This window comes from Caloenas nicobarica, chromosome 5, assembly GCF_036013445.1.
Source record: "Caloenas nicobarica isolate bCalNic1 chromosome 5, bCalNic1.hap1, whole genome shotgun sequence".
NCBI classification, from domain to species: Eukaryota; Metazoa; Chordata; class Aves; order Columbiformes; family Columbidae; genus Caloenas; species Caloenas nicobarica.
Window position 1 is genome coordinate 43,780,458 of NC_088249.1, and position 12,896 is coordinate 43,793,353.

At 45.6% G+C, this 12,896-nt stretch overlaps 1 protein-coding gene across 1 annotated transcript in view; it reads right to left on the minus strand.

Moving 5' to 3' along the window:
* Nucleotides 1-1,778: 1,778 nt before the first annotated feature.
* Nucleotides 1,779-12,896, minus strand: part of CD82 (CD82 molecule) — a 42,570-nt gene continuing 31,452 nt past the window's right edge. Inside the window, exons 6-9 of the mRNA XM_065636128.1 lie at nucleotides 7,287-7,394; nucleotides 4,806-4,997; nucleotides 4,433-4,516; nucleotides 1,779-3,912 (exon numbers count right to left, since the gene is read on the minus strand). Coding sequence (XP_065492200.1) covers nucleotides 3,835-3,912; nucleotides 4,433-4,516; nucleotides 4,806-4,997; nucleotides 7,287-7,394 — 462 coding nt within the window. The 3' untranslated portion in view covers nucleotides 1,779-3,834. The remainder of the gene's footprint in view (nucleotides 3,913-4,432; nucleotides 4,517-4,805; nucleotides 4,998-7,286; nucleotides 7,395-12,896) is intronic.

Genomic DNA, 12,896 nt, shown 5'->3' on the forward strand with positions numbered 1-12,896 from the left:
ATGGTCCCTCATTCCCCCCAGACTGATCACACAAAGGAAATGAGGATGGAGAGAAACAGGAAAAAGGTGGCACAGGGAAAGAAGCAGCAGGAGAAGCTCCTTGTGCTATCTTCAACTTCCAGAACTACTTAGGGCAGAAACCTGGGAAGCAAGCATAACCCATATACAGTAGTGGAAGACATGCAACAACATATCCAACTGTGCGCTGCTCAAAGAAATGGAAGGGAAAATTATCCCTAAAAATGCCAAGCATGCAGCACAAATCGTTTACGAGGAGCATACATTTGTAATTACAAGTTATTTTAGCTACCCTGCTGCCAGGGGTAACTAGGAGCAGAAGGAAGCGATCAGTGTCATCATCTCGTGCTCCAGGGACCTGCCGAGGCTGCTGATCCTGTAGTACCCGGGCTGAGTTTTCTTGGTTGAATACCTCCCTCCAGTGGCCAAAGGCAAGTGGTTTCCACAGAGCTCGGGGAGCTCTGGGTGGGGGGAACCCAAGCTGGGGACAAGCAGCAGTCCTCACCTGCTCTCTGTTTCCACTTCCACATCAGGCTGAAGGAGAATCAGCAGTGCCTTTCCCCACTGAGCAGCCATCTGGTCAGGTTTGGCAGCTTTGCCATGAATTGTGAGGCCCTGGGAAAGCATTGCCACCTGATTAAAGCAGGGTGCTCTGGGAAACCAGAAAGAGGGGAGATCCCACGTGGCCAAGAACCAAGCCCTCCTCAAGCACAGCCTAAAGGAACAAGGTGTAGTCATGGATCAGACAGATCATTGCACCCTACTGTGGGTCCAGGATCCACTTAAGCATCTCTCGCTTCACACTTAGCTGGTCAGGCTAACTGAAGTCTTGATTTCAGACCAGTTGCCACCCGTGTTTGCAGGTAGCACTCCAGCACCTTCTTCTCTACAAACTTCACTCTGTTTCTTCAAATGTATATGAGGACTTAGGTCATGCTTACCACTTCCTAAAGCAACAGCTCCAGACTCCATTAGCACACTAAAGTAGGTCCTCCTAAGGACAGCCATTTTAAATGGACAGAAACACCAACATGGAGCAGGACCTGAAGGACTTTTGGGATTCAGCTAATATCTATTTCTCAACTGCTTAGCTGAGGGAAGCAAGAAGATTCATACAGTTGCTCTATGTACTTCTCAAGAGCTTTTCAAACAGTCAAGCCCAGTTGTGTGGTGGCATAACTTAAAAAAATGGCTACCTCAGCTTTCTTCCTCCTCACAGTGGCAGGGCAGGGGCTGAGAAATCTTTTTTTTTAAATAGCAGCCTGGGAGGCAATAGCCTACTGAAGGTGAGTAGGAACAGGAAAAAAAAAATGACAAGGCTAAGCTAGCAAGAGCCGTATGCACTGTGGGTATAGCAGCAAGCTTATGCTTTGTTAGAGTTAGTCCCTGAGGCTTATGACTTCATACAGTACAGACTGTACAGATTCGAAGCAACATCTTCAAATACAGAGATCACTTAGCTTAGGAGATAGCAGGTAAATCAAAGGAAGTACCACTCAGCTCACCCTAGGACAGACATACATCATAAAACAAAGACAAAGTTTACTCTAGAATATAGCCTAGGAAAATTGTCACCTCCTTTTGCGGGGCAGTATCTTCACAGTCCACATTGATCTCACATGTGGGCCTCAGAGCAGCTTTTGACAGGCCCTTTGCTACCCTGAACAAACAAGGTGTCAGTGATTTACATGTAAGCGGAAGCGGGTGGAGAGGAAGTGGAAACCACCGCAATGCACAAGTCATAGGCAGAGATATTTTTTTTTAGCAAAGTCTTTATTACAGAAATATTCACCCTCTAGACTTTTATATCTGTACATGCATTTCTTCCAGTAGGAAGATGTTGCTAAAAACAGACAAAAAACAAAAAGGAAACCCAGAATGGGCTCCTTTTTACTTGCTGCTCAGCATTGGCATCTGTAACTGAACAAGAATCTTACAAATAAGAACACATTAGAGAACAGACTTTGTGCTAAAAAAGCTAGCAAGCTTTACCGCTAAGAAGGGTGCCTTCTGCTATAGCAAAGGTCAGCTTCAAGGATCTGTGCAGGAGGGGGCAGGTGTCTCAAAAAAGCAAAGTCTTGTCAGATCTCCACAAAAACCAGTTGCCCAGTTGTATCTACTCTCCCCAATCACTGCTGTGTCTAGAGAGATAAGGACAGAGCAGGGACTCACTGCTGGGGCCCTGATCCCCTGCACGAGGCTTTCTTCCCAGAAGGAAAACTGAGTAGGTAGCAAAGCCACCCCTTTGAACTGCTACTAAGGTTATTCCTACCAAACCACCCCGACAAGAGACAGTCCTGGGACCACCGTTGTAAGGCAAAGGCTCTCTCACCAAGTACCTTGTATCAGGTCTTGGCCAAGGACCACCTACTTCTCTCTCATACCGTTTCCTGCTCTCATGGTGATTACAGGCATGTGCAACTGCAGGAAACCTGTTGTGCCCAAGCCACCTCTAAAACCAAGGATTTGCACCCAGCTCCCTTTTCTAAGAAGCTGAGGCAGTCTTTCATATATATTTCCTACTTCTGTTCTACACCACTCCTTGCTGCTGGTCACTGGCTGAATAAAGTGAACAGCCCAGCCATTAAATACAGAAGCCACCCAGCCTACACGATTGCAGAACCAGCTACTTATCTGCTGCAGTGCTTACACTCCAGACAGCTCAGGATGCAGCTATGGTTCCTAGCCACAGTGGAGTGAGAAGATCGGACAACTGAAATAAAAGCAACTTATTCTTGCATCCAAACTACAGAACCTCAACTGGGCACTGGTAGGAGTGGTATCTCCAATACACAGCATCAGCAATCCAGTCAGATCCCTCCATGTTCATAGTTAAAAACTACAGCTAACAAATTTTATGTTCACAAAGGGGGCAGGGGAAGAATCAAGTTCATCATAACCTCTATAAAAGTTGGCAACCCACAAATACAACCAGCAAAGCCAGCCTGTTTCTGAAGTGCCTCCAAGCTGACAGGAGCCAGCAAAGCAGTGCTGGGAGGGAGAGGAAGAAGAGGCAAGTGGGAGAAACATGTAAGTGTCAAATCCAGGACCCAAGGGACACATTCCAGAAGCAGCTGAGCACCACCACCACAATCTGCCAGGCCACACTTGGAACAGGGAGGTTTGGCTCCCTCCTGGTGGCTTCTCATCACGCTTGAAGAGAAGAGCTCTGCTGAAGGCAAGGCATAGCTGACTCCAGAAGCAGAAGCAAATATGACAGTAGCGCTCGATACTTCATATAAGAGCCTAGGCTGGAAGATGCACACTAGGAGCCGAATCAGGTTAACTGCAAGGGAGGAGAAGGCCTATAAAGCATGACTAGTTACCACCACAAGTCAGTGAAGTAGGTGAAGCTACCAAAGCACTGGAATCTGGACAGCAATCCTGGCTCGTGGGACAAAAAGATAGGACTTCTGGAGGTAGGGGAAAAGATACGTGGGAGAACAATGAGGGGGAAGAGGAGTTACTGTATGTTAGGCCCAGTGGGCTGTAGAATGGGGATATGAATAGTATTGTTTAACATGAAGCAGGCAGTAAAAGCATTGTCCCCTCAGGTTAATCGGTGTCTCATGTGATATGAGACAGTTAAGTTCAGCTTCTTGAAGTAGAAGTAATCCAGAGGCAGGATGCAGGTGGCCCTAGGGCCCTATTGCCAGAAGATCAGGCTGTATTGCAGCTCTAACAGTTCTTAGCAGAGTGGTATCAGAAATGAGATGTCACAGGAATAATGGTCAATGGTTGGATAGTCTGGGTATGAGGCAGGAATGTTCTGTTTGCTCCTTTCTCTGCGGTGCTGTAGCTCTGGAGTCAGTCAACTCAAGACTTGGGCACTTTGGTGTAGTCTTCACTGTGTATGTTCTTGCAGAGTGAAATGGACAGTATCATCCCCAGCAGCTGGAATAAGTAAGGAAGAATGGGAACAAAATCAGCAACCAGACAGATAATAAGGTGAAAAGAAAGGGTGGTGCAGTGGAGCAGAATACAGTGGTCTCCTTTTAATGACACCATACAAGTGAACAGAGGTGGTCCCAAAAGCAAGGAAAATGCAACAATCAGGATGACAAAAAAATTTTGCTGCAAAAAGATGTGCCTTCATCTGCAATCTATGTTATGGCCTTTTTAAGGCACAAGAGGCATCTCACTAGTGTGATGTTGCTTGTCTCATTCTTCCTGGTTACAGACACAGTGAATTGCCAAGTGTCAGACACAGTGGCAGGAAACACAAGTAGACAGGGCTTCATCCAATTTTGAATCCAACCAATGAAAGCAGCAGTTCAGAGCTCCAAGTAGACACAACCGAGAGCTAGAACTGCACTGCCATTAAACCAGGTGCCAATTACTTGTAAAAATAGTTTTACCTATAAAAGAGTCTGCATGTTAAGACAGTACTGGTTCACATCATGCAGTGACTTACCTCTATAACAGCAACACCGGTGCAGACCCCAAGAATGATACCAAGGTTGTCCTTCAACCACTTCTCTACACCATCCATGCATCCCTATTGAGAAAACAAGGTCAAAGGAAAGAAGGAAAATTCTAAATATCTCAAGACTGAAAATCCAGAACACATCTCCTTGTGCATACAGAGACTATCCCAATTACATGCTATACTAACTATCACAGTAGCTTCAGCAGAAAAGGGCAGGATCCCTGTCCCTCCTTGCCTCCATTTCCACAGGTACTTCAAGCAATGCTGACGAGAAAACAGTGCTTGAAATAATTCCCAGAGGAACAAAGACAAAGTAACTCCAGTAGAGGCTTCACAGAGCCCAGACATACTCACTCACCTGCTCATGAACAGGCCAGTCAGCATATGATGCAGTGCCGTTGACAGGGACATCCAGATTGCAGAAACCGCTGTCTACCTGAAAGTCCTTGGAGCTATTGGAGCAGGAGCAGGGATATGCAGTCATGCTTTGGTTGATAAGAATCTTATTATTTTCCCAGTCCTGTGCTCCAGCCCAGCCACAGCAGGCGATCTAATAAGCAGAGAGAGATCATCATGGTCTTACACTTTGCACCAGTACTGCACATGAAAACAAACAGGCGGTGGAGGTAGCAGTACACAGGAGCTCTCCATGTAACAACAGTCAGACCATACAGTTGGCATGAATTAATTATATTAGAACATCATCCTGGTTACCAGATGACAACCTATGTATAGGACTGTCCAGAAGATAGGGGCACTATTTTCCTACTAAAGAATCACTCTTCTAGCAAGACAAGTGTTAAAGTGCCACTTCTAGCAGACTTTGAGCATAGTAGACTATAATACGCATAGGCCATCCACAAAGTTCTAGCATACCAGTCATGCTAGAATATGAATCCTTCACACGCCTTACCATGTGAGGCCTAGATACTCAGATTTCAGCGGGCCATGCAGCTTGGCATCAGTTCTACAGAGTATAACTGTGATTAGTTTTTTGCAGACTAAATGCTAGCAAACCTCATCTTATCTCCAGGTGACAACGCTAAACAGAAGTAAAAGTACAAAACAGACGTTGCTGGTGGGTCAGCTGTAGGAGGGCAGTTGTCCCGTGTGACACATTTGAGAGATTTTTTTCAGTCCCTCCAGTTCATCGTCAGCAGGTTGATTTGGTGATGGAGAAGCAAGGCAGGCAAGAGATTAATGTGTTGACAAGACACCCCATGTATTCAAAGACATCTCAAAAGGCTTACTACCTAGTCTTCCGCTAGCAATGCCATTTCCATAGGTTTAAATGCTAAGACTTTATTTTTCTTTGAGTAGCACCATTTTCTGAGAATGCACGAAGCAGGAACTTTTCATTTTCCAGTTCCCAATTGCAAGGTACCACTGATCTGAGCTGTGACCCCCAAGGGACACCAGCAGCCACCGCACGATGGCGTTGACATGCTGCTGAGCCCCAGCGAGCCACCATGAGTTTGCACCCGCCCGGCTGCAGTTGGGACTGGCTGGAAGATTGGATGAGGAAAGTTTTCCATCCAAAGAAACATTTACATTCCTGTACAGCCACACGATAAAACTGCAGTTGCTGGAGGGGAAAGCACATCAGGAAGTCCAGCAAAGGCTAAGATTTTATCTTACGCATGGATCCCGGTGCTTCCACAGTGGTACAGAGCAGAAATTATATCAAACTTGAGGTGGAAGTTTAGGGAAAATCCCCCTCTGCTCAGAAAGGAAACGTAATGTTTCAGTCTGACATAAGAGACATGAGAGCAGAGGTACAAACAGCTGAACAGCCACACCAGGACAAGCACTTAATTTCTAAACAAGTTCTGAAGATCCAGCCTCCAGAAGGAACTACCTCACAGAGGTTTGGGATTTAACTCCAAGACTGGTCTACAGAACACCCGTCTCCTTTCAAATGCTAACTCTAGTGCATGAGAGGAATTAGACTCCTAACACTTGGACTTCTCCGCCTCTACAAAACCTTCTTCTTTTGTTCCAACATAAAAGAACAGCTCAAGTAGGATCCTCTCTCCACAGTAGACTCAGCCTTCTCTTGAGTCCACTAGCAAGGAGATGCAACTACAGTGATAAAGCATAACTAAATAATTCTCCCTCCAAGGACGAGAAATACTGCAAGTCAGTGTTTTGCAGACCAAAGAATAGACAGAAGAAAAATCCTGTTACTTGTACTTACTACACACCAGTCCCATGCTGGGCATGTATTTAACCACAACAGCCAGTCAGCTCTCAAGCTTGTGGTTTGGCAGTAAACAGCTATCATATCTTCAGTGTGCCTGAACACTGACCTAGTTGCTCAAGCACTGACCCTGATGTTAAAACAGAAACCATGGGTGGTTGGATGGCTGCCAAGAATGCGGACACTCGCAGAAGATCCATCACAATAAGCAACATGCACCGAGTAGCAAGGCAGGCAGCGCTGCTGACTTGCCTGGCAATAAGAATAGGGACTTTACTTGCTACAAAAATAGCATGACTGTGGCTTTCACACACACTAATATTCTGGAGGACTGCAAAGAAAGAAGTGTTGGGGTGCCATTTGATAGGCCAAATACATGAGGCTATGCAGCCAATACTAGCTAGTTCTATTAGCCAGCATGCAGGAATGGTTCAGGGTCTTACGTAGGAATACGAAGCAAGACAGTTTTCTAGTATGCACGCACCAAACTTCGCAGGCAACTTTGTAGATCAGCGAGATCAGTGTGCTACAGCACTGCCCCTTGCAATTCCTGCTTCCCTGTCGTCAGCCTAGTCTTAAACGCTATTTACTGCACTGACAAATAGCAACATCTGCCTCTTGCTGCCCGCTATGACTCACCTGTGTTTGCACATAGTCCCATGCATCTTGTAAGTTCCTCTCATCATCATTCAAAGGGTCATAATCTTCAATCAGAGTTCCAATTATGTGGGACAACTCTTCTTTCAGCTGGCAAGGAAAAAAGGCAGGAGAATTAAATTAGTTGATTCCTTGTAGTCTCTTCTTTGAGTCTTAGGGTACATAACACCACTCTCTACCACCTGTGTTAGTCCTGCTGCGGGTCCACCTTCCCCACAGTGCAGAAAAACGGGCTCATCATTGTCATGCGTGAAAGTATTTTGCTTTGAGGCAAACTGCAGCTAGAGATTACAAGCACTGAAAAAAACCCAAAAACGAGACAAAAAACCCCCAAAAAACCAAACAAAAAACCAAACAAAAATGGAATGGGCAGTAACTTTTGCCTAGACTTTCTCACACTCACACAATACAGCTATTTTTAAGTTACAGCGAAAAGACAGCTAGAACCATGGCTAAAATATTTGGAAAATTAGTGTTTAATTGGCACACAAAGCAATGCTTAAAGGAAAAAAAAAAGCAACCAGGCAGTGACAAATCCTCCAGACTGACCTTTAAATAACTTACTCTGCAGTCTTGTCTATGCTTTTGAGAGAAGGCAATAAATACAACCAAGAGGATGAAATACAGAATTGGTGTACCAAGATAAAGCCCCACTATGATGATCCGGTGGCATTTCTTGCTAAGAAAGTCTTTTTCCAGGCAGAAGTAAAACCAACAAATCCACCCTAGCTTTCAATGTTGCATGGCCTGCTGCTGTGTAAGAGGGAAGTTATTATAGGGAAAACGAGTTAATTCTAGGTCCCCATTTCCTCTACCAATCCGTTTCTTCTCAAGCTTATTAAGCAGATGGAAGACTGTTACTCAGGTTCCTCAGAAGTTGAGGGTTGGAATAAATTCCTTTCTTTATTAAGTACAGCACTGTGCTTGTTACAGTGTTGATGGGAAGCACATTTGATACACAGAGAAGTTCAGGTATCAGACAGAGCCATCACACATCCCCTAAAGATCAGAATAGAAAGGAAAATAAAGTTAACTGACAAGAAGCTAAAGTTGTTGAGTCCTGGTGTTATAATATATGGAGGACAACTGGAGATCTACCACAGAAAAACCTTGGACACTTGGTGGCCACAAAACAAACAAAAAATCCTATAGGCTCTGGTAGCCTCGAGTCAGAACAGAAGGAGTCTTAGTATGCACCAGGAAAATCCTCCCAGGAGACAGGAAAACAGTAAAACAATTGTTCAAAGCACAAACTGTATCTCTTCAGAAATGTTATATGCAGCTTTGGTCACTTAAAAAAAGCTAAGTGCAAAAAGTAAAAAGTACAGATTAGGTGATATATACAGCCTCAGTCTTGAAGGGAAGGCAACAGCCAAAGCACCAGCACTTCCCAGCAAGTCATTGCCCAGGCACAGAGAAGGGCTGCAAACCTGACGAGCAATAAGGAAACAGAACTGGGTATGGTTACCCCAGTAAGACACAGGGCTGAATGACTGCTGCCTGCCCCAGATGAGACAGAGGTCAAAAATAAGTGCAAGCTGAAGGACAACACTGCCTTAAGCACTCACAGGTAATATATTTCTAACCTTGTGCTACAAAAGAGACGCTGGTCCAAAGTTTCAGTCACTGCAGTTCATTTCCACCACTCAGGGAAGGTCTGAGTCACTCTGCTCCTCTATGCAGCTGCGTTTCTGACATACAGGCTGGTGGAAACTGCCCTTTTCCACAAGGCATTGATCAGCCTCTCCCCAGACTCCTACAACTGCTGCTTCTATATTAAGACACATGTACTACAACTATCTAAATTGCTCATTAAGAGTCTTACCACAAAGCTCAGGTGCATAAAATTATCCCTTCACCCCCATTCTTTATCCAGAGATATTTATACCACCTTTCAGTTTAATGAGAGGTGCGAGCTACCACCCAGCAGACTCCTTCACCTTCTTCCTCCCACCTCCTTCTGAAGCTCTTCTGTCCTGGTTTTGGTTGGGATAAAGTTAATTTTCTTCCTAGTAGCTGGTGTAGTGCTGGGGGTTTTTTGATTTAGAATGAGAATAATGCTGATAATACACTGATGTTTTAGTTGTTGTTAAGCAGTAAAGGACTTTTTGGCTTCTCACACCATACCAGGTGCACAAGAAGCTGGGAGTGGGCAGAGCCAGGACAGCTGACCCAAACTGGCCAAAGGGATATTCCATACCATATGATATCACACTCAGCATACAATTCTGGGGGAAGCTGGCCAGGGGAACTGCTGCTTGGGGACAGTTGATTACTTGGTGGTGAGCAATTGCATTGTGCATCACTTGTTCTGCATATTCTTTTATTATTTTGTCTTCCTTTGCTGTCCTATTAAACTGTGTTTATCTCAACCCAGGAGTTTTACTTCTTTTTTTTTTCCCATTCTCCCTCCCATCCCACTGTGGGGGAGGGGAGTAATTGGCTGTGTAGTGCTTAGCTGCTGGCTGGGGTTAAATCATGACATCTTCTCAGCCAGCCTGTACATGACAATAGCTGTAATTGCAAAGGACAGACCCAGATCACAAGACATTGGAGAGAAGTGTCATTAGACTGCTTGAGCGATGGGATCAGCCTGAGCACTAGGATGCTCCTATCCTATGTACTACTTTTTTGTCCGTGGTGCTACAGCATATTTCAGATCAGTGGAAACGGGTTTTCCCTTTCCTTTTACTGTTAAACATTGTAAATGACCATGGCAAACCCAGGGACACCCAGCAAGAGGAAGCAGTGCCTACTGTTACAGAGAAGCTTCTCTACATCAGCAGCTCTTCCTCCTGGGAAAACAGCTGCTCAGCTCACTGGGATCAGCTACATCAGCCCAGACAGATGGGAGCTGCATGATCTTTCTTCTCATGATGTCTAGATCTTCCCCTTTTAATTACTTTGCTTCCCCTTTTCCTTCCCTTCAAAGCAAGGCAACCTGACCTGGTTCTCACTAATGAGATTGGCCTTGGCTGCTACCATAAGCCTTATCAGTTACTGAACCCCTGCGTTCCCATCCTTGCCCCCATGCACACTGCTGCTCCACATGCAGAGAGAACTGGGTTTGTTGTCCTGCCCATCTGGCCCCTTAGCTATTAGGCCAGGCGAAGCCTAGGGTCACTTCTGCAAGAATCCCAGGCAGTGCCTCTGTTCTCCATCCCAGGACCCCACCACAAGCAGAGACAGGGCCTGAACTAGATGTCCCCAATCGCAGCTGCATAGGGAAGCTGCATTTCTGCTCCTCCTCTACCCTTACACAAGAACAGGCAAGAAATCTTACAAACAACCCCAGTTCCCAAAAGTGAGGCATTTCAGTTAAAGAAAAACTCAGGCATTCTTAGGTGTTTCAGACAGTAACTGGAGAAAGGGGGCATATTATGCAAACAATAGTTCAGCTCTGGAGAGCACACACAGGCAGCTTGTCCACAGGTTTCCCTGGCAGAGCAGCCCAAAGGGGAAACACAGGCACCTGGAGCTGATCACCCTTCCACACTTGGCAGAGGAAAACTGAAAGAGCAACAAGCTAGACAGGCACATTGAACACTTAGGCAGGCTTTCAACATCTTCGCCTGCTCAAGGCCTGTCAGGACTCAGCTGGGGAAAGCCAAACACCAGAAGCAAGAGCATAAGTCTTTGATTCCAGTCTCTGAATGAATCATGCAGGCTTCTTCCACTGTCGGAGACCATCGGTCATTTCTCCTGTCCTTCTGTTTGAGACTCAAGCTAGATCATTCCCCCAGCATTTCATATAATAGAATACCAGCTTGGGAGGGACCGCAAGGACCATCTGGTCCAACCTTTCTTGACAAAAGCACAGTCTAGACAAGATGGTCCACCGCCATGTCCAGCTGAACCTTAAAGGTGTCTGATGGTGGGGAATCCACCACTTCCCTGGGGAGATTATTCCAATGGTTGATTGTTCTCACAGAGAAAAATTCTCCTCTGGCATCCAATCAGAATCTCCCCAGGAATAATTTGTACTCATTGCCCCTCTTCCTTTCCATGTGACTCCTTCTAAAAAGGCAGTCTCGGTGTTCTTTGTAGCTGCCCTTTAAATACTGGAACATGGTCATGAGGTCTCCCCTAAGCCTTCTTTTCTCAAAGCTGAACAAGCCCAGTTCTCTCAGCCTTTTCTCATACAGCAGCTTCCCAGGCCTTTGATCATCTTTGTGGCCCTTCTCTGGACCCTCTCCAACCTGTCCACATCTTTTTCATATAGCGGGGACCAAAACTGAACACAGTATTCCAGGTGTGGCCTGACAAGCGCTGAGTTTTATTAGCAGCTAGTCTGCACACAAAAAAAGGCTCAAAAAACCAGGAGAGGGCTTTCACTCCCCCCTAGTCACTTCAGATTCTGAAACTAATGCATAGTCCATAGCCCCAGGCAAGTCACTGCACACAATCACTCAGGCCTGTTTGCAGCAAACAATAACCAGCAAGTAGGGCAATTCCCAGAGGACCACTGCTCTTCTTGGCTCAAGGCAGAGAACTGCAGAGAACTGTGTGAACCAGGCCAAGAGAGACCTTGCCCAGGCTCTCGCATGTTCGTGACCCACTAGGAGTAGGTGAGCAGCAACATTCAGCTCACAAAGCAGAACACCATTTGCAACATTTGTGACGTTGCTATTTTCTTGTCCCTAAAAAACCCCACCGCACCACACAGTTTCAGTCACCAACATATGTAGGGAAATGGATGTTGCATCAATGCCCTCCCAGTAGTACTGGGAGTACTGAAGGGGCATTCCTCTAGCAATACCCATGGGAGAGGCAAAGCAGCGGCCTTCCTGTCAGACACTTGGCCTTTTACAGTTACACTAACTCTATTTCAGCAGATTTTCATGTGTCAGGGGTGAGGAAGGATTCTGATGCAGAAAGAGCTATCCCCCATCTCAAAAAAAAAAAGAAAAAAAAAGAAAAAAAAAAATCTGTTCAGTAGCTACTAATCACAAAAAGGGCAGGTGGACACGAGTACAAGAATCCTGTCTACTCTCCTGCAGTGCAGAAATAAATACTTCAGTTACAAGAAGTGCAGGAGCAAGTATCACTTTGCTACATTATGGATCCAAGATCCTTTTTTCCTCCACTCTTGCTATTCCTTGTTTTGTATCTAACCAAGTTCATGAAGTCAGAAAGAAATAAACAAACACAAAGAACACAATAGACATCTAGGGACTGGATCTTGAGCAGTTTTCAGTTTGCTTCACTGTGCTCCGAGCTACCCTGGCATGACGCACATCAAGCGAAGCAGAGCGACATGCATCACTGAAGCACAGCCACAAACCAGTGTGTGGGAGGTTTCAGCTGAGACCTTCCTGAAACAGTTTTTCTTAGTGCTCTAGGCAGGTACTTCAGATGATCCCTGAAGTAGAAGGGCTCTAGAAGAGGTTTTTCAATAAGTTTTGCTCACTGAGGATGGAACAGAAGCATTTGTTCAAAGCCTAGCTTCCCCTACCATTCTGCTGGATCTGTACAGTGATGATCTCAGCCACTGCTGAGCCAAGTGCTGTCCGGAATAACCCCCAGTACTTTTATTCTCTCCCTGGTCTGACTGAGGTTCAAATGAAGAACTACAGCTCGAAAGCTGGAGTT